Source organism: Buteo buteo, chromosome 4 (assembly GCF_964188355.1).
Source record: "Buteo buteo chromosome 4, bButBut1.hap1.1, whole genome shotgun sequence".
Classification (NCBI taxonomy): domain Eukaryota; kingdom Metazoa; phylum Chordata; class Aves; order Accipitriformes; family Accipitridae; genus Buteo; species Buteo buteo.
In genome coordinates, this window is record NC_134174.1 from 65,983,316 (window position 1) to 66,005,638 (window position 22,323).

At 39.0% G+C, this 22,323-nt stretch overlaps 1 protein-coding gene across 1 annotated transcript; it reads left to right on the plus strand.

Moving 5' to 3' along the window:
- The first annotated feature begins 433 nt into the window (after positions 1-433).
- Positions 434-21,892, plus strand: ABRAXAS2 (abraxas 2, BRISC complex subunit). Its single transcript, XM_075026584.1, has 9 exons — positions 434-573; positions 1,677-1,767; positions 4,783-4,819; positions 7,410-7,476; positions 10,084-10,274; positions 10,850-10,969; positions 11,643-11,727; positions 13,820-13,934; positions 19,652-21,892. Exons 1-9 carry the CDS (start codon positions 502-504, stop codon positions 20,116-20,118), a joined length of 1,245 nt encoding a protein of 414 aa, XP_074882685.1. The 5' UTR covers positions 434-501; the 3' UTR covers positions 20,119-21,892.
- Positions 21,893-22,323: the final 431 nt, after the last annotated feature.

Genomic DNA, 22,323 nt, shown 5'->3' on the forward strand with positions numbered 1-22,323 from the left:
CGAAGGGCACTGCTGCTCTGTCAGCTCCTGTACCGCTCCTCCTCTGCAACTTCTTGCCCAGCCCTTCAAAACCCGCACAAAACACCCAACTGCCTCCTGCAATCTCACTGGTTTGACAAACGACTCGTCACCTGGAGATGCTCACTCCTCTCAGCGAGCTAACACTCGCCAGCCCGCCGGTGCTTGGGTACGCATCCCGCCGCAAGCCTAGGGGCACAGCAGGCGCCAGGCTCGGATGAAGGCCACCCAGCCCATCCTGCCAGGAGGCCGCAGGGCCCAGCCCAAACGGCCCAACTCTCTCCCTGCCCCATGGAGCTGGGTCTCGACCTTGCCCCCCCCCCGCCCCGCCTCAGCAGCCCGGAATGGCGGCCTTGTCCCTGTGTGGGACGGGACTACATTTCCCAGAAGCCCCCACGCGGCCGCCTCTGCCGGAAGTGGGCGGGGCCTCGGGCTCTCGCAGTGGCTTGTGGGGCTCGGCGGCGGCGGCGGTGGTCTCCCATCATGGCGGCTTCCATCTCGGGCTACACGTTCAGTTCCGTCTGCTACTACAGCGCCAACAGCAGCGCCGACCACGTAGGTACCCGGGACCGCCGCCTCCCGGCGCGGTGAGGCGAGGCGAGGCTTCTCACGGGTTGTAGGGCTCGCTTCCCTCCCCGAGCAGCGGGCCGGGCCGGGCCCCGTCGCTGCCGGCCGGGTCCCGGCCGGGGGTAGCGGCCTCGCTCGGCTTCTACCGGCGAGATGGAGGTGCTCCTCGGCGGCAGGGGTGGCCGTGGGGTGCCGCCGGGTCCCGGCTCGGAGGGGGGTGTTTGTGTGTGTGGGGGGGTGACTTGCAGACCCTCGGCCGCCCTGCCGGTCTGGGGAATGGCTGGTCTGGACGTGGGGCGCCGGGGGCTGTCCCCCGCCGGCGTGGGGTTCTCGTGTGGGCACTCGGGAGGTGGGTTGTGGGCGAGAAAACGCGTGTGGAAAAGCTGCGTGAGTGTGCGTGTACGTTGCGGTAGCGCTGGCTTTCCAGACACCGGGGCGTTTTCAAATCCCGATGTTTTGCTGAGAAACTTCTAGTCTAAGCTTGCCCCCTTATCTCTGCACCAGGCAACGACGCACCGCCGTTTCAGTGCTTGTGCCAAAAGCACCTGATGCCCGCTTATTCTCCTTCCTGCTGTTGGGCGGGGATGGAGGATCAAAGATGACTTTAAGTTAGTTATCTTCTGAGTGTTATGATCCCTGGTATTGTTCAAGGTGCAGCCCAAACTCCGTATGTAAGTTTTGAGAAAGCCTCTGCAGATGTAAACTCCACTTCCCCTTTGCTTTGAAGGAACCGAGCAGTGCTCCTCCTCATCCACCCTCTACCTGCGTAGCTGGGACTGGAGGCAGAGCGCTTCTTTACATAATCTGTGTTTGCCTTCTATCAGTTGCGTGTTACCTACGGAAGTTTTTGGTGGAATATTGGTTTTGGACAACCTCGTCCTGTAGTGTTGTGGAAGGGTGTTGGTAAATCAGAAAATTGGTCTCTGTAAACTGAAGGACAGGTTATACACCTACTGCAGCTCAGATATGTATTTCAAACTAAATCTTTGGTTTAATTCTTCCGTTTAATGCCAAGAAAGTTATGGTAAATGTCTGTGTATAGTGTGTTTTTTTCTATTTTTAGTCTTTTTTTTTTTCCTTTAAAATTATAGGAAGGATTTCTGCTAGGAGAGGTGAGACAAGAAGAGACCTTTAGCATTAGTGATTCACAGATCAGCAACACTGAATTTCTACAAGTGATTGGTAAGTAATAGAACTTTGAGAAATTGTGAAAGAAGCACTGTTCAGTTCTTCAGTTTTCAGTACAACAATTCAGTAAGAATTACTTCACTTGTGAGACCAGCACAAGGTGTTCCAGTCTTTCACAATCGCATTTACTACAGTATTTGTGTGTTTGTGGTTGAGATGTTGGGAAAGGAAACAGTCCTTTGCTAGATCTGGCGGGTTTTATGCATTTCCCTCTGTAGAGAAAGATTGTTTGTTGAAGACATTTATCTGCATTTCATGATGGAGAAATTATTTATTTGCCTTTTGGTCTTGCAGGGCATTTCCTGCTTGATATGGTTGCCTACATACAAGCACGTGCTCAAAATAAAATAAAATAAATGCATTGCTTGATTTACTAATACCGAAAGGGGAAAAATTTCCAGTAGAGGGTTTGGGTGGATGGCTGGTAGTTGATGACATCATAAACTGTCACAGCAAGATTTGCCAAGGAATGTTTGTCAAACAGTTTACTTTATTGATAAGCACAAGGACTGTACAGCTGATGTGGTGGTGGTGTTGTAAAAAGTGAAAGCAGGTCTAAGATCAAGTGTTGTTGGCTGAAGTAGATATTTTTATACGTGTGAGAAGCTGTTGCATTTTTTTAGCTCTATGGTTTATAAAAAATAGGAAACCCCTGAAAGAAAATAGCTTTTTTATTTACATATATATAACCTGATGTTAAAATGCATCTAAACCTTCTTTAAAAACCCAAACGTGTACATACCTGGCTTTGTGGATCTGATTCCAGATAATATAGCAGGGTCTGCATAAAGCTTAACTAATACGAAAACATATTACGATTGACTCTCAAATGTTACTCTGATACAGAACTAATGATCTGTGAAAGTGTGGATTGTATTATGTTACATCTCAAGATACTTGCCACCTTAGTGATGGTTGTGTATACAAGAATCCAGAAGGTTAAGTAGTTTCTTGTTGCAGTTATTCCTAAGGAAATATGGGTGATAAATTGACTGTGTGAAGTGTCAATTAATTACAATTAATTAATCGAGCTAAATTACAAAAAATAAAGGCATAGGATATTTTGTGTGTGTCAAAGTACTGTATAAAGGAAGGCAGCTGATAGCTATGTCTGTTCAGACAAAACTAGACATTACTATTCAGTGGTGACTGATCTTAGTTATTGTTGACAGTGTAATACAGTAATGTCACCAACTGCAGCCTCAGCGTGGTTGCATAAGCCAAGTGTTTGTGGTGTTAAAAATTACTCCCTTTTTAGATAACTCTTTTGTCACATTCTTGGTTACAGTTATTTTCTGAAAAGGGAAATTACCCACCCCTAGAGATCTTCTGGATTTTTTTTTTTTACTTCAATATTTATTCATCGACATTAACTCTTGAACTCCCAGTTCAACTCATGAACTGAGATTGACAGTTTTGTGGCACTGTTGTCACAGATGAGTTTTAACATTCTTGCATGCCTGCTGTCTCAAAGCTTAGTGATGGTGTTTGAGTATATACGTGTATATAGTATATGTACTATATATATATAAAATCAGTCGATGTGTAAAACTTAAATTTAGAATGATGGCTGCTTCGTGTCTTCTGAGCAGTAGGCTTGTCGCTTCCTGTTTTTCAAAAGACAACAGGTCTGCGTAGCAACATAATAACCTGAGAATCAAGTATGTATTCTTAGTCGTAGTCAATGTATTTGCTGGAAGGAGTGGGTCTAAGCTGGAATAATTACACTTACTGGCTTTGTTTAGCAGATCGTTTCCACAGATTTCTGTATGCCAGTGTGAAAATACAGGGTTGATACGCTTTTAAACAATTCCAAATAAAGAAAGTCAGTAACTAGCAGCAACATCGTGAGCTCTTGCCAGTGAAAATGTATGGTTTCTCAGTCAGTACGCCTGCCATGGATGTTCAGGGCCTTGTTTTGATAGTGGCTAAATATGCTGAGATGCTAATGTGTGTAGTCTGTTGTTCTTGGGAACTGTGATTTGGTTCTGACTCTGCTGAAATTGCAGTCATGAGCAGCCTGTGACTTTCAGAACAGCAGGTGGTGAGTCACTCTCCAGGAAGGAAGAGTCGAAACAAAGTTGTTGCTAAACGCTCTGGTGGGGTTCTAATATAGGAGCTTGAGATATTATTGCTACATAAGTGCTATTCAGTCTGAGCACATACAGTTTCAGACAAAAGTTATGTGATCAAGGTATAATAATATGAATAAATGACAAGCTGTATTTGGTAAAAAATCGGAGTAAAGGAGAACTTTAAAGAAGTACTAAACACTACAAAAAGTAAGTTGTGCTTGGTGTTAGAGAGACAATGTAGATTGGAATTTTGCTCATCTCGCTCTTCTCTGAGATTACTGACACGTTATAACCTTTGCTGCTGAAATAAACATCTTAGCATTTATTACAACCTCTTCAATGGAAAAAAATACTGCTGTGACTTTTTAATAATTCATATAACAGAATTATAAATTTCAGTTAACCGTTTTGGAGTGCCGTTTAACCCCTTTTCTCATTAGAGATTCTATCTGCCTTGCCTTTTAAAACATTTGTAACATTTCGGTGATTTCCTTCCCCATCCCTTTTTTTATTCATTGCTGCTGTAATAAACAGTGTATATGAATGCAAGTAAAATGTTGTGGAAGGGTGTATCAAAAAGAAAAAAAATCATAAATGCCTTTGTCAGGAGGTTACAACTATAAGATAGTATCAAAAGTGTGTATTTGAGGCTTAGATATATCTGTGTGTATCTGAGCAAGTGTATGTCTTGCTTATTGTTAAAATAATTTCCTCTGTAAAATGGCAGATTAGAAAGAGAAGCTAGTTTTCTGGGTATGGTGCTGTGTCATCAAGTGTTGTTGAGACATTAAGGGCAGTGTGTGGTCTGACACAAATGTTTATTTGCTCAGTAGCTGTGATGTGGAAAGTTCATGCAAGATATGCCACTAATTTCTCTTTACCTTGAGCAGTTGGACATATGTTTCCTTTTTTTTTTGTTTGTTTGTTGTTGCAGAAATCCATAACCATGAGCCTTGTTCAAAACTCTTTAGGTAAGCATTTTCTGTTGTCTTCTTATGTTGGCTGCAGATTATAAAAATAGGTAGCTGACTGAAATATATTAGCATTTCAAATGTACCTACCATTGTTTGCTCATGTGATGATATTACAGAAATACATGTAAATGGCACCAACCATGACAATGAAAGTATGAGTTTACAGTTTTAGTAGCACTTACCTTAGGTGAGAAGGGGTGCTGAGGTAGCTAGTACAGACTTATTTCTCTCTCTCTCTGAATTTCCACCTTGTGTAGTTAGTGGAGGTAGGATAGCAGTCAGATCAAATAATATCACTCTGATAATTAGAATGAATGTCAAAACCAATTTAAGTTATTGTAGTCTTAGGTTAGCTCTGCTTGGGCCCGGTGGGTCACAGAACACCTTGTGTGCCCTAACCTTAGTAGCTTGCTGGGTTAACAAGTTGTTTTCTAGTTAGTTGTACTGACTTGCACTAACTAATTATTCTGAAACTTTCAGCTTACTGGTTTTTTTTTTTCACCTTCTGATCTCCTGCACTCCAGAATTTAAATTAAATATAGGTCTAATATATTCTGTTTAGCAGCTTCCATCTAGTTACATGTAGCTTTTCTCTATAGTCTTCGCTTTTTGTACAGTGATGTCTTCTAAATTGCTGTCTGGAAACTCTTTTTAGAAGGAATGCCCTATTAATCTCCTCTTGTCTTTATTTAGAGATTTCCAGCCAATTAAGAAGACACAGTACCGTAGATATTATGATTGACATTGGTTGCATTACAGAGAAAAGCTGCAGTCTATTATTTGCTATCTGATAATTACAGAGGGTAGGGTACTCTTAACCCAGTGATTTAAATGCTAGAGACTCTACACATCAAGATAATATCCCAGTGTCTAGTAGACTCTTTCTGGTTCCTAGTGATGCTTTGTGCAGTGCATATCAAAACCGATCACGTTTACTGTTTCTCCCCACTCAAGAAATTGGTTGTTAGTAACTGAGCTGATGGAGGAAGGGGAAGAAGTCTGTATTTCGCTGCATGCTTTCTGCACAAGAAAACTGATGATTTATTTACTTCAGAGCACTGGAGAAACTCTCAGAGCTCATATAGCTTTTATCAGTACCAGACTGTGCTGTTGGTTTCTCTGTTCCATTAGTTGTAGCAGATGCTGATTTGGGGGCATTCTACCTTATCCTTTTGACTTAAGTGTAGCCAGTCTGAGGAGGCCTATCACTCATCCACTCTGTATTCTTGTAAGCTGGCACTGCTGCTGTTGAGTATAGCAGGCTTGGTTCCAGTGCTTTTACCAACACGTGGGATCTGAATAAGAAGCAAGGATTTTAAAAGGACTGATTTCTCTCTCTCTGCAGTTTTCAAATTAAGGTGTTTCATTATGTACTAGTTGCTCATCCCTTAAGAAAATTATTCTTGTAAAGCATAGGAAGAGAAATAATTGGATATCCACCACTTACAAGAATGTACAAATATTGTGAACATGAATTGAAAAGATTATGCAAATATTATGTAGTATCTCAAATAAGTAATTAGTTGTAGTCTTAATATTCACAGTAACTTGCATCTTGAAACAAATTTTATTTCCACCCTTATTTACCAGCCAAGTACTGAGCTCAGGATTTTCTGTTGTGTTTTTTTATACCACCACACACAAGAGTTGAGATCATAGACCTCTAAAACAGAGTGTTTTCCTGCACTGCTTTAGGTGTTAGTGATATCAGCTCTTGAAAGAGACTAAGGACTTGGCAGGTAAGTCAAGGAGGAATCTATTTTCAAATGTTTTTCCTTTTATCATGAAGTGTGATCTACTTGAATTTATAAACCTGTCTGTGTAGATAGATTTATAAATTCTTAAATCTGTTTTTTCCTCAAAATAACAACTTGTCAGGGTTTGGGCCTCAGTTCTGTAAGCAGAGCCATGTGGGAAGACCATGGTACTTCAGATTCTTGCTGACCTCAATATAATTGTGTTGGTTGCAAGGGTCCAGTCATGTGAGTCTAATTGCAGAACTGGAGCTCAAGAAATTGATTAGTGGTTGCATGTAAAACAGCCCTGCTCTCCTTTCTTCTTTGGCAGGTGGGCCTCTTACTATCAAAGCAGAGTTTTACAGAATGCTGGTCAAAATAAAATTACACAGTCCATTCATGTACATACCTCTTGTTGTAGGGGCTTCCAGTGAAGTACTAGGCATCAAACTAATGTGTGCAATGAAAGCATTTTAAAACTAATAATTATCGGCATCTTGTATTTCATTACTAGTGGTTTAAAAGTGGTTACAGTTTTTGCACCAGCTAGTCTTCTGCATCTAATTTAAATGCTCTGCACCTTCCTCTGTAAGCAACTGCCTCTGTCTATTAGCTGTGCGGTCAAATCTTCAAGGCTTCTAACTGTGCTCTATACAGCACCCAAGTTGGATATCCTAAGCAGGTGGTGTGAATACTGACCATGCTGATAAAGGTAAAACTGTAGAAGTTGCTTTGTAATGTCTGGAATGCCATCTATTCAAAGAACAGTCAAAGTATAAATTATTTACTTTATGTATAATGTCTGTGTGTAAACTGTGTACCTACCTTTCTCTCTTCCTTTTTGGTTCAAGCTTTTATGACTATGCAGGCAAGGTTAATGAGGAGAGTTTGGACAGGATTCTTAAAGACCGAAGAAAAGTAAGTTTTCTATCTTTTCCTCCTGTTCTAGTCATTAGAGCCTATAATTAGAAAGAGTGGTTTTGGAAAACAAACAAACAAAGGTAGTTAACTGGAAGCAATATGTTCGTTCACAAATCTGATGGTTTGTTTTGACCCAAAGCTTGTCCTGTACAGAAGTTGGTGGATTTGTGGTACTTGGGTTAAATTGGGGGCAATGTCTAAATTCTGTAGAAAATGGAAAGGATGCAAAGGATTTAAGTTTAGGTCTCCAAAAGTGAAGAGCTAGTATTAACTCACTCAAATTTACGAGCTAAATGTGTAACATAAAGATTGTGTACTCTGCTGCTGAAACGAACAAAAAATCTAGCTGATCTGAAAATCTGTTTTAAACAGTTAATTTAAAAGGGTTGTAATGATATAGGCTTGTAATTGCAATTTTCGCCCTGTCAGTTTTAAACTGGAAAAACTGTTCTATCAGTTATGTCAGATGATGTCACAGCTTTATGTCACGCATATGTTGTTAGTAGCACAACTAGTATTAAGAAGATTAAATTTTAGTAGTTATTTGGAGAAGCCAAACCTTTTTTCAATGTTTTGACTCATTCCATACTTGTAGTGCACTATCTTTCTAATTATCGAGTCATTGATTCAGAAATTCTCATAAATTGGTCCATCAAAGAGCTGAGTTGAAGGTCTGGTTCCTTATGTAGTGAAGTGAATCCAGCAGTCATCTTGCTCTGGCAAGACAACGGTGGTTGACTTGCATGGTTCAATTCGTGGCAACTGTGGACCTTATTAGACCTAGCAGAAAAGCATCACTACTATGGGAATTTGACTCACAAGGTCTGATTAGTGCCAGAGCTAGTACAAGGTAGAGGTGGTTAAAACAAGACCTTTTTTCTTGTTTGACTTATTTTTACAAAGCACCAGGAAACCAGTGTCATTCCAGCTGCTTGTAGTACTGCTGGTTGTGTTTCACTAGTAGCGGAGCTAACTGTCAAGGCATGACCTGTTGGGCTTTTGGGATTTCTGTCCTCTACAGGTGACTCAAGTGTAACTTTCACTAGTCTGAGTAAGAATGCCTACTGTGTGACTTGATCATCATTATGCAAAGTGTGTGATGACAGTTGCCTAATTAGCAATTGAATTTGCAGTCTTTTCTGTGTACCTTACCCACCTGGACTGTGGACTTTTGCTTACAGACAAGGCTTACACTAAGGAGGGATCTTTAGGGAAGCAAGTCCTAAATCTGTGCAACTTCTGCAACACCGATGAATATAGTGCTTTTTTCTTGTCTGTTTCTTCCAGCAAATGCCTCAGAATAAACTCCTCTGTCTGTACTAATGTATTTGTGCCAAGTACCTAGGGGCTTTGTGTGCATATTTGTACATACAGACATGTACATCTTTATGCTGATTATGGAGTGAGTTTCCAGTCTCAGATCCTGAATTCTGTAACCCCATAACTCTAGAACACTGCAGAGCAGGTGGAGTTCCCCTTCAGGAGACAAGGCAAAAAACATAATAAAAAAATTGTTTGTGTCCCACTAGTGTTCAGTTGAATTTTACTTTGTTAGGACCTACCTTGCAAGGAGACTCTGGCAAGATACATTATCTGTGGTGAGAAAGCAGGCAAAATGGAGACATGAAAACTTGCAAGCATCATGTGACTAAAGCACCACAGATTTAATGACATTAATTGTCATAATGTCAAAAAAGAAAGAAATACTGCTGTCTGGGAAGGAAGACAGTCTTGTATTCTCTTTTGTTAGCAAACTAAGCACATTATTACGTTCAGACTAAGTAATTGTACAGGTGTACTATAAAAAGTTAAAAACAGTACTTCTAATTTTTTTTATTTAACACAAGAGTCATATTGTTTAATATGTAGAAGCTGCTCAATTCCACTGAGTATATACACGTAGTCTTAATGCATCACCACATGATAGTGCCTATTCCTGGGACGCTTCCTAAACCACATTGTTAATGATGTGTCCTTTTTCATTTATCTCTTGAATGTTAGTCTACATGAAGTAAAGGAGTTTAATGCATGTTGTATTCAAAATAATAATTGAATTAGAATGGGTCTTATCTGATGAACATACGAATCTTTTCACAATGCAATACATGAGACACTTTTATTGTTGTACGCAGCAGATTAGTCCCATATGTCTTATGAACAGACATGAATTTGCAAATATGTTTGAAGCACTGGAATTGTCTCACAAATTAATACAAGTGAATAGGCAGTTGAAATATTTAGGCTAAAGAAAACCCACATCTGCTATGTTTGAAAACAGCTCAAGTCTAATGATTTGAAGATGCTCCAAGGTTTGTTGCTAAAATTAAATAATTGAAGTATATTGGAAATGGGATCTTGAATGCCACTGATGACACACAGGTGTTTGTAGCACAATAAGGTTAAGCAATAGTCGTTGTAACAAGATGTCACTTGTTACAGGTTACTTAATAGGTGCAAGCCTCTAGTAATTCACTCTGATTTTGTTGTAATAAAGCCCTTGGCTAATTCATGTGATACCACAGTTTTAGCAACTTTATTTATCAGAAGGTAAATCTGTATCTCTCAGTTGATACTTCGGGTTTTTTTGATGTATTTTGGTTACAGAACGTTATTGGATGGTACAGATTTAGGAGAAACACTCAGCAGCAAATGTCATATAGAGAGCACATCATTCATAAACAGCTGACACACATTCTTGGAGTGCCTGATCTTGTCTTCCTTCTCTTCAGCTTCATTTCCACTGCAAATAACTCAACACATGCTTTAGAATATGTGCTTTTTAGACCAAACCGAAGGTAAGCAATCTCTGTATATGAAACAGTCCTCATTTTTTGTTCTTCTTCTTACTGCTATTCTTTATACTCTAAACTATTTTGAACTTTGTACAATTACATGTAAAGAAGGCTTTGTGTTTGTCAAATGATGTCTTGGTGTACAATTGTTAGTGATGACAGCTTTTTTTTTTCTGTGCATGTAATTTATAAATTAAAGTTTTAGGGTGAGCAAAAGTTCTTTTCAGTCTTATAATCTTCAGAGAACAAAAGAAAAAAAATTTTAAGAGAAATCAGATGTCAGTACCATGTTTCTTATAATAGACCTGAATGTAGCTTCACCCTTCTTATATCTGTGCTAGTTTGAATGCACAATTAAAGCGTTCTAAGAGGTATAGAGGTAGGCCCCTCTCAAGGGAGTTTTTGATCATGCGTTTATTTTGAACACAACTTCTAATATTTAGCAGCTTTTATAATAAACCTAATGCAGAAGCTTCAAAATTAGATGAATTGTGATCATTAGAGATGGGATAATATCAAGGCTATTGTAAATACCTTTTGAATAAGAATTAAGAAGTCTTTCTAAACTTTCTCTACAGGTATAATCAAAGGGTGTCACTTACTATTCCTAATCTAGGCAACACTAGTCAACAGGAATACAAAGTTTCTTCAGTGCCAAATACTTCTCAGAATTATGCCAAAGTTATTAAGGAACACGGGTAAGGATTTTTCCTTTGCAGATGAAGTACAGTCATCAAGCTTTGTGTTCTGTACTTTCCGAAGAATACTACAAATATGCATTTCAAGCAGGAAAAAACTAGTTCTGGAGGAGAATGATCAGTTCCTAGTGTGCTTTTTTCGTGCTTAGATCTGAATCTTTTAGAAGCACAAAGAGGGACTCGGTGCACTAATCAGAAAAGCAGAGTTGGTACGGCCAGTTGGTGCTGTAGGCCTTATGGCTGGAAGTTTCTTACTTGATTTCCACACCACACCCCCCCCCCCCCCCCAAGGAATTCTGTGTGCAAACTTGATTTAAAACTTGAACTCTGACTTGGAAGTGTTGAAGTCTTGTTGTTGTTCTTAAGTAATTTTAATTAAATGCTGCAAAGTAGCTCTTCTGACTGTTAACAGTGAAATTATACAAGCTTAAAGATTTCTGCACAAGTTTAACCTCATTTAAATGGGACTTTATTGTTCCAGAAGAAATTTTGGTATTGAATATGCTGCTGTCCAAATTTTGGTTCTTGAGAGTATGGTATTTTTTTAGCAATATAAAATGAAATACATTTTAGAAATACAGTGATAGACTGCTTAACAGCAATTCAGAGGCAGCATAAGCTAGAAACTTATGTTGTCTTTTCTTACTAATGATTTCTGCTTTTTTTTTTTTAGTACTGATTTTTTTGACAAAGATGGAGTGATGAAGGACATCAGGGCTATATATCAGGTTTATAATGCACTTCAGGAAAAAGTACAGGTAACTTCCTTTACTTAATACTGGTCAGTACGTATGTGGCATCTTTTGTTTGTCCTTTGGTTAAACCAGGAGTGGAGGAGATGGAGATCTTTAGAGCTCGTAAACAATTTATCATGAACTGTGGGAAAATAAGTCTGACTTTAATAGTGAAATATGTCAGTTTCTGTTTAAATGTGTGCATTTGCAGTCGATGCTGTAAAAGTGGTTCGTATGAATATCATCAATTCTTTCTCTTTTGCAAGTAAGAATGATTTAATGCTTAGTGATTTCTGGGAGACGTTAGCTATTTTTAAGTGTGTGCGTTGAAGAAAAGCCTTGCTGAAGGCTGTAGGGATTTGCACAGGTTTAAAGGCTTGCCTATGTGAGTTTAAAAATTACTCCTGGCTCTTGGTATGTAGCGTGCAGCAAAGAGCTCCATCTGTTAGTTAAAACTTGTGAATGTTTTGTGTAGAGCATGAGTGAATCCTGCTCCAAATGTGGCAAAGCATCTGAAAGTGCCTTGAGTGTCAAATCTACTAAATGTAAGCTTGTCAATTCACAGCTTGTCCTATGTGAAGAGCAGCATAGCTGTGCTGCCTCAGGAGCACACACATCTGCTAATTGTGCTGTAGTCACAGCTTATTTCCAGGCTTTCCCCTTACGTCTGCCCTGGAGGGATTTGTGTCTCTGCTCTAGCTTAGCTTTGCTGGTTGGCACATGTAGCAGAGAACAAGGCAGTAATCGCTCCAACCATTCCCTGACCCTGCTTGCACAGGAGAACTACTATTTCTCAGTGGAAGTTGCTGCTTTCTAACCTGCCTTGTAAGGTGGGTAACTCTCAACAAGAAGGCAGACAGCTTTCATGCCAACTTGAGACATGAAAATTTATTTTCAGAGGTCTATCCCATTAGCTAATAGTATTATTCTGTAACGCTGTTTTTGCCAAGAGCGCATATATCCTTTCGTGCTCTTGCTGTTTGAATTAGTGTCTGGAAAAATGGAAAACGTAACGTCATCAGGGAGTTGTCTTCCTACCTGTGAAAACTGTGACTTTGTTGTATTTCACTGTGTAAATCATGCTGCTGTACATTGTTTACGGAGCTTAAAAGTAACTTGGGTGTTAGCTGACTTGAGGAACTTTTATCTTTAAAGTGGCTGTTTCACAGAGAACGTTACAGGACTGGAAATAAGTTTTCTCGTAAAGCAGCTGACACACATGTATTTGCATTATGCACCATTTAGTTGGGAGGGGAGGGTTTAAATTTTATAAATTTCTAAAAATTAGACATAGAATCCTAGAATGGTTTGGGCTGAAAGCACAGTTAACGTTTTTCAACTCTGTAGGTAAGATTGCTGATAGTAACCTTTTGGAGAAGAAACAGTAAATGGCTAGTGACTTACTGTTTAAGACTCATCAGTGCTTTTGGAATTGTGTATTCTTCAGAACTGATCATGTTTAATGATAATGACCAATACTTAATTTCTGAAGAAGTAAACAATATCCAGTATAACATGGTTAGATTAAAAAGGAAATCAATATTATCCAGAACTGTTGTTAAACTTGGATCCTTCTGTGGAAAATTTCACATTCATTTCCTAGCCAGGATAAAGAAATCTTCTTGAAAAATCCATGGGTCTTGTTTATTTAATAGAGGTATCAGTTAGGAGATCAGCTTGGAACAGTTGTCTCGAGTCAACTGTTTCATACCCCGGTTCAAATTTGGTATAGTACAAAAAGTATGCCCCTTTATGCTACATTTTAAAATCATGTTGCTCTAGTATCATTATTGTGCTAACAACAGTGTATATAAAAAAAAAAAGTCAGATCTTTTCCACTAACTAGGAAGAACTAACTTTGGATCTTATTAGAAATTGTTCTGTAATGACGAATTATCTGGAAATGCTTTTCCTATCATGCAGCAGTTGGCAATTGGCAACAACCAGTAAAGAAAAGGATCTTCAGGTTGAATATTATGCTCTGATATAGTTAACTCCTGTTCTTAGTTTTGTGCTTTTAACAGCTTCTTGTCTGGTAGTAGCTTTGTTAATGTTGTTATGAAAGTCTTTCATGTATTTTTGCAAAATCTTAGCATATCTTATGTTTTTCTCCTAGGCAGTATGTATAGATGTAGAAAAAAGTGAACGTGTTGTTGAATCTTTTCAAGCTGATGTAAACAAGTTAAAAAGGCAAATCGCACAAAAGAAAAATGAAAAAGAACAAGAAATAAGTAAGTTGCCTTTTAATTATTTTGTTTCAGAAGCAGATGCTGTAAGGACAAAATGTTTTCTGGTATTATTTTGAGTCGTATTGCTGATAGCTCATAGCAAAAGGAAAAAAAAAATCATATTGGGAAGGGTATATGAAGGATTTACATACTGTGAAAGTATGTGTACTGCAGATATTTCTGTAGGAGTCATCCAATGTTAGCAAACTTTAAACATAGGAGAGAGACAAAGCTGTAGAGAAAGAACGACAAAGTCAGTTCTGGAAATAACACAGGAAAAGATTTGTTGTAGGAAAGGAAAAGTGGAGCAAAGCCAGGAATGGAAAAAGAAAATCTAAACACTGGAGAGATTCCTTCTGAAGTATTACGTAGAAACAGTGTACTGTGTTTACAGGCCAGTAGCTATCAGTGGTTTTTGAAATCATTGTTCCCTTTCCCACTCCCCAACACTATCCCCAGTTATATTACTGAACACCAGACAAATTGGGTGAAGGAAAATGAGTGCTGAAGTGATGAATGTCATTGTAGATCATCTGAAGTGTTGTCTAGATGATTTTTGTCCTTGTAGCTTTTAGTGGATGTATCAGGGTTTTTAACACTGATTTAGAGACGACCATCAGCATTTTTATCCTCCTCTCCCACTTCATAGTTACTGAATCCTAATTTAGTCAGCTTTTTTTGCATTATTTGCTGACTTAGTGGTGAACATGATGAGCATTGAACTGCCACTTCTCAATGTTGAAGTAAATCTTCCCAAAGTCCATTTTGAACTCGTTCCTATCTTCAGGAGTACCTACTAGAAAGTGGAAGAAACTATTTAAATGCAGAATATTGTTGGGGTTTGCCTACCTATTTCAAGTACCATATCATCACTGATAGGAGTTTCAATCTGTATTAGTTTCAAATCCATGAAACTACTGAAATATTGTCCTTCTTGCAGTGCGTTGGGGGGATTCATTTTGGGGGAAGCTGAATCAGGTAATTCTTTGATTCATTCAAGGCAATGCAAGCATGACAGTCTTCTCTTTCTAGTGAAGCTCTGAACACAGAAATTATACTTCTGTGTTTTGAAAACCTGTATTAGTATCGAGTTAATTGGATTTAAGTGTCCATGGTGCAAATAAGTCCCATTAAAAATCCATGTTTTTATTAGGCTTGGTTCTGCATTCTGTATTGATAGTATAAGTTTTCGTAGTATGTATTTAGGAGTGGTGGGGAAAGCCATTAATAGGTGTATGTTGATCTTTTTTTTTTTTGCTGCTCCTTAATTTTCTGAATTGGTGAGGTGTATTGTGTGAGCATACTTGGCTGGTTGCCACACTGTCCCTCCTTCCTAAAAATTTAAGGTGGCTTCAGGAGACTTTTGCTTAGCAGTAGGTAGGTTTTGTGAAAAGCCTGGACCTTCCCAAGAAGACATGGCTGATCTAATTTGTGAGCGTAAGGGAAGACTGAAGGTAGAGAGTAGGAGCACAGAATAGGCAAATGGAAAGCAATATTTAAAAAAAATAAATTCATAAGCAAATTACCTATTTCAGGAAACATTTCCTTTTTTTCCCATGTTTTGAAATGGTAAGCAAATAACTAAATTTTGTAATTTTAGCTACAAGATGTTTTTTATTATTTGTGTATCTTGTCATCTAAAGCTGTGTCTGAGACTCAAAGGTGGCTTAGATGGGTTAACACCCTAAACTGTGCAATAGGCCCCTCTACTGCTATGACTGGATGTTTTTATTTTCTCCGGGCAGCAAGGTGCTGTTACCACGTGAGCATTTTAGAGCAAAGTCTGATCTGTCAGCCCAGGTTCTTCCTTCTCTGAACCTCAAAGATAAGGTAAAGAGCCAGCATTGGCCACAGACCATTTGAAAGATGGAAGTGGCATGAGTCACTGCTGTTTCCTGCTTGGCTGTAGATGAAACAGCCAGGGAACTGCTACTACGCAAGCTAGCAAGAAGTAGAGATGGGTATTTAGTGTGACTGGAGCTGATCCCAGCCCATATGGCAAAAGGTGGGGGAGGAGGAGGAAAGCAGTCGGTGCTAGCCTCTAGATACTACCAGTGAGATGCAAATGCTGGACTGAAAATTTATGCCAGAGCAGATAATCATGTGAGAGGGCTGAAACAAGAAAACATGCAGCTTGTATCTCTGCAATATTTTTAGATGCGAGTAGCTAAATACTGAAGCTGGCCTTCTGTTCTCTCACTTTCTCAATATAGGGAGAATTTCCTTGGTTTTAGTGAGTTAAATGTTCCAGTTAATCATCCTCTGAGCTGGAGGAAAAGGGAGCATTTGATTCAAATTCCTGCGGTAGTGTGTGAAAGCTTGTTATTCCTACAAATTTTTGTTTAACAGGTTATGATTTTAACACTCTAGCATAAAAGTCAGTTGAGACTTTATTTGCCAGATCACTGAAATAATTTAGTACATGTAGTAGCATGTTCTAGGGTAGGGTGAGCGCTGGGCACTTCCCAGATGCCAGGAAATCTCCTACTGCAGTTCTTGTACTGTGGACCAAAAAATGGAGTGCTGTTATGTAGCCGCTTGAGGGAATATGCTCTTTTTTATTAATGAAGAGATATCTTATTGACTTGGTTAAAGGAACTCTTCAGCCTTGATTTCTGCTTTTTCCAGAAGCATGGCATTACAGTAAGTAGAGCTGATACCATTTTGTCTGTCACCTAGCTGCAAGGCAGCTTTACATATACCGGCTGTCAATTCTGGAAGATGTTTGGAGGCTAATAACGAGTTAGAAACCAGTTGAAAACTGAAGTCTCTCCCAGTGCTTAACAAACCTTCCTGCAAGGAAGTTTTTCTTCATGTCTAATGCATACTACTCTAATTTAAGCTGCCTTCTGCTTACCTTTCCACAGCAGCCTCTTACGTACATTTGAAGACTGAAACTGTTTCCTCAGTTTTCTCTAATTATCGCAGATACTGCAGTATTTCCTCTTAGGTCATGATATCTAGAGCCCTAATGAGTCCTTTTCTTTTGTAGAGTTTCTCCAGTTTTTCCCTATTTCTTAAAGTGTGGTGTTCAAAATTAGATATAGTATTCCAGTTGTAGTCTTAACCATTACAGTACATACTGAAATAATACCTATTTCTCAGCAGCTGAGCACACTTAATGCATGTTGATATTTATAGTTTACATAAATCAACAGTAAACCTGTGTTTCTTTTCTGCAGAAGGGTGTACTTCCTCATTTTGCAGTTTGTGCAGTTCATTATTCCTGTGCATGTCTTCCTTAAATTATTTTCCAAATCACCTCATTAAGATCACTTTCAAATTCCGGTTCTGATACTCTGTTATACTTGCAGCTATTACTAGCATAGTACCATCTGTAATTTTAATAAGCACGTGCTGATTAAATTCCATCATTTAGGTTGCTAATTCAAGGTGCCACGCTTAGATCACTGGTCGGCCCGGACCAGGGAAAGAGACAGATAACACACGCAGTGTGAGCGCCAACTTTCGGCTTTTATTGCGCAGTTAATTCCTTTTATACTAACAAGGGGAGGTGGGGTTACAGGTACATCACAAGGCTGCGACTAACCCTCTAACTTTCCGTGACAACGCGAGATCTTCCGAACGCCGACCCCTACATCTCTCCCCTCCCCATGACGAGTTGGCTTCTATTGTTATGAACAATTCCACACAAAGAAATAACTATATAAAGTGCCATGAGTAGAAACATATCTCTACAACTACTTAAAAACACTCTATCTTAAACACCCGTAAACGTCCCATTTACCCTGCAGAGCAAAAAGCTCCTTTATAGAAATTCACACAAGAGGTAGATTGAAAGTTAAGACTTGGAAAGAGTTACTTCTATTACTCTATAAGGCTTATCGTTGGTGTGTTGATGTTAAGGCTTAATGTCCGAGGCACCTAGACTCTTGGCTGCGAGTTCCGACAGTCGGATCCCATAAAGGCACGTATTGATGGACTCTGAGAGGGATGTCATCCGGATACCCAAGGTGTCATAAGCCAGGACAGGATAACAGCAATCTGTAAGAAAACTCAAACACTACGAGGTTAAGGCAGGACGAATCATACGACTAGGAACCCATTTCAGGAGCCCTTCACGTGTTTGTACACAGGCATACCCTCGCTCATGCTATGTTTAATCAAAGTATGCTTAACACACTTGTTCCCTAAAGCAAGTTCTACATACACTTACTGGCTTTATCAGTAAGTGGATTCCGCACTGACTCACAGCATTCTTTAAGTTCTCAAGGACTTTCCGTGACAACGCGAGATCTTCCGAACGCCGACCCCTACAGCTAATGCGAGTATAGTGCCAGTGCAGAGCTGCGGGAGCTTCATCTTGATGCATCTTTCCAATGTGACTGATAACCGTTGTAATTGTTCTTTAAACAGCTCTTCAGCTATTTTTTTTTTTAATCCTCATAGTACTTATGTTATTGTCTATTCATGATGAAACATGGAGATGTTGTGAAATCCTTAAAGGCAAGACATATCTGTGGCTTTTGGTTTTGCTTTGATTGTTAAAACCACATGGATTGGAAAGTGACCCTGTCCTTAGTGGACGAATTTATTTATAGCAACTGTCTAACTGTACGATTACTTAAATAAAAGTCAAAATGTGGAACTGGTGGTTTTACCCATTACATATGGCTTTTTATAGGGAACAGATTTCAGTGATTGTGTCCAACTTTTCCAGGGACAGTGAAGAGCATACCTTACCAGTGTTACAATAGTGCAAGAGCCCTGATTGTGGATCGCTGTGCTAGGGATATGGAAACACAAGTTCAAAAGATGCTTCTTGCTCAGCTAGCTAGTTAGCAATCTAAATATGAGATAACATATGAGTACAGATGTTTTGGCTAGCAGAAGGTGAGCATGATACATGGTCTCAGCCTGCTAGGCTAATCACAGCCATTGGGAGGGAAAGTTTTTAAAATAATAATTTGAGGGAAGAAGACAAGGTAACTTCTTTGGTGTTCATGAGATTGTCCCCTAGCATAAGAGGCATTGTAAGACAAAGTACAGGAGTATGATTTTTAAGATGTAATATCAACAGTAGAAGCTGATTATGGTCTGATCAAAAGTGAGTCCAGCTTTCAGTACTGAGTAAGACCTCGGTGGAGGGGAGCAGGCACGATGAGCCCTAGCATAGCTACTTTTTGATGTGAGAAGGAACAGAGGAATACAGAGAGAAGATGAGGTGGAAAGAACAACAGGTTATGGAAACTTCCTGCAGCTGTGTTTTTAGGGGACTTAAACTGGAGGAAATGAACTGTGCAGGATGACTGCACGTAAAAATGTAGCACACTTGCACTTATTTTATTTGCTTTTTGACACTTTTTGTTTTTTAAATGGGATCACTAGGATAATCAAGTTGTGCCAACACTGATGCATTTCATGGATGCACCGCTAAATTTAGGGAAGATATTCTTTGTCAAGCTCAGAGAGTAGGATGTAGTAATAAGCAAGATTTGACACGGTGGTTAGGGATAGTGTCTTATGTAGCCATCAATACGAAAATCACAATTGCCAAAGGTGAGTAGTGGAGACTGAGAGGAAAAGATCCAGTGCTGGAGTTTGAAAGCAGTGCCAGGGATGAACATTTAATAAAAACAACCAGAAGGAAAGAAGAGAGAACAGCGAAGGGCTGGGTGGGTGTGGTATGTTACAGCTAGGTTATATAAAGCTTATTGCAAAGTAAGCATTAAGTACACCGATGTTCTTTGCTTTTGTAGGAATGCAGCAAGCAATTTTAAGCAGGCAAATGCCAACAGATAACTTGGAACCTATGTTTGTTCCACGAATGTCCTACACTGGATTTGCTGTGGAAGGCTGCACACTTGAAGATTCAGATGTCTCTGATCCTCCCCCTCCGTATTCTGATTTCAGTGCAACCAGTCAAGAAAGTACTGTCGGTCACGGTCTCCTAGAAAGTAATGTTTTTATGCCTCGACCTCAAGCAGTAGGTTCTTCCAGTTATGTTTCCACAAATGCAGGATTGAAATATTCTGGTAATGGAGCATCCATGCCATCTTCCCAAAGAGTGGTTGGTGACAATGTTGACGAATCAGAAGACAGTGATTATGAAAACTTGCTTGAACCTACGGAGTCATCTGACAGTGAATACTCACAGACAAGGGATTCACGACCTTCAGCACATCCTGATGGTGATTCCAGGAACACTCAAACTTCTCAGATTTGATAAGGGGGGAAAAAAAAAAATCCACACGACACTGTTTTTTTTCATAATTGTTACAGAGAGATTTTGGGGATTTAACCTGGAGGAAATGAACTACACAGGATTACTGTGCACACAAAATGTAGAAGACTTGCACTAGATGGTTTATTCACCTTGTGATACATTTTGCAAGTTTTATAATGGAATCATTAGGATAATCAAGTTGTACTAATACTGATGAGGTTCATGGATGTACTGGTAAATGTAGGCAAAATGAAATTTATAGAGATCTTGTAGCTTTTGTTGCCGTATTTTCTTTAAGACAATAAATTGGGATGTAGTAACTAAGCACAGTTAGTCTACAAATAATGTTCTCAAATCAAAACTTACCTCTTGCACTATCATGCCTTGAATTTTAATTTTTGAAAGGGAATAAATGTATCAGCCGCCTTCAAAATAGCTTTCTATGATAAGCCAAATTGGCCTTTGCAAGCAAAGAAATTTTGATAATTCTGAGAAGCCTGATTGGAACAGATGTGGTCTACCTTCTTCTATTGGCATGCTCTTTTAACAGAGGAGGGGTTTGTTTCAACTTTTTTTACTAGCAGAATGTGTGTATCACTTAAAATGATGGTTGCCTTTTTTTCTGTAAAGGGGGTGGGGTGGGTGGGATGACTGGTAAATCATCCAAATGAATGTCATAAATATAATTATTCTGGTTTCGCTGGGTTTACAATGACTTTATGCCACACTAGCCTCATTTATTGTCTCATTTGTTATTTTAGCATAAATACAGAGTGCACATACAGGAGTAAATGACTGACAGAAGTAGTAAATTCCATCATGATTGAACTTTGGAGTCTGCAAATTACAAACATCAGAGACTGCTTCTTGTGTTTTATTTGCATCTGAATATTGGATTTACGCTTCTAGATGAGTTATTTTATGTAATAAATAGGGGATAGAGTAGGAGAAGATTGTTTGGAGAGTCCCCTGGGTTTATTACCTCCTTTCCTCTGGGTGAAATGTGTAAATGATTATTTTAATTTGAATTACAGCTTTTGTCAGAAAATTGCCATTTAGGTAAATGAAGTGTGGTATATTTAGAGAATTCTTGTTTGGATGCACTTACTTTTATTTAAATACGGCTTGTATGCTAACGTTGCCCAAAATATGTGAAATTGTGCCACTAAGAAGTTTGTATTATTGGACTTTATCCCTGATCTGTAAATGAGAAAATACACATTTTAAGATGAGGTTATCTTAAGCATTTATCACTTTGAGGTGTGAATAACCACTTCTTTGGTTTACACCCAGAAGAACAAAGCAGTTGCTTAAAAGTTTAAATATATCGGATTTATACAAAAGACTAAAATTTCAGTATGTATTGTATATGTAGGCAAAAGTCTGTTCATTAGCCTCTCCTTACCTGTACTAAATTAAGCAAAATGACTTTGGAGAAAATGAGATGTTAAAATTGCCACTCTTCTGTTGAGTGTTTCCACCTTTAAACATTTAGTGGTCTGTTTTAAGTATTTTACATTATTCTCATTAGCCTTAACTTGATGCATTTTGTCTTTGAGTGTTGCAATCCACTTAACAGAGAACTTGCTCTGGTTTTATCGCTGGCTATCTACAAGCACCTGTGGTTCAGGTGGTACAGATGTGTGTATGTCGAAATCAGAATTGACAAGATGGCAACTACCGTTTTTATTTTTATTCCGCACAGAAACCTGCAAAATGTACATCTCTGACGAAGCAGTTAAATGTGACAATAAAATCTTATTTAATCCTGTAAGTTATATTTTAATATTTGTCAGGTTCCATGTCAGTGAAATAACTCACCAGAATACAGAAATGCAGCTCAAAATTGATGATTTGTTAAAGCTGGTCTGTTTGTAGGACTAAGAGGGGCTTTTGATGGAAGGGGGAGAGGGTAGCACTATACCATGCGTATTACATACCTGCCACGCATTCTTGTGATTATGTTGAGACAAAGATACTTGAGTTCTGGAATCTTTTAATAACAAAAATTGTCTTAAGTTCTACTTGGTTTTACATATACCATGTAGTTGGTTGGAGGTGGAATGAGTATGTAATGATGCCCTCCAGCCAGTGCCTATCTGCAGGTACCTTCATTTACTGTAACTCTTTACTCGTAAGATCAAAGGGTGGTTTTTATTTAGTTTTTTTTTGATTCAGATAATATTCTGGTAAAAATACATGTGA

Excerpts from the sequence above, each read along its gene's own strand:
- ABRAXAS2 (XM_075026584.1), top strand. The coding sequence starts at position 502 with ATGGCGGCTTCCATCTCGGGCTACACGTTCAGTTCCGTCTGCTACTAC. Across the intron at positions 7,477-10,083 it reads TTCTTAAAGACCGAAGAAAA|AACGTTATTGGATGGTACAG; the intron begins GTAAGTTTTCTA and ends TTTTGGTTACAG. Across the intron at positions 10,970-11,642 it reads AAAGTTATTAAGGAACACGG|TACTGATTTTTTTGACAAAG; the intron begins GTAAGGATTTTT and ends TTTTTTTTTTAG.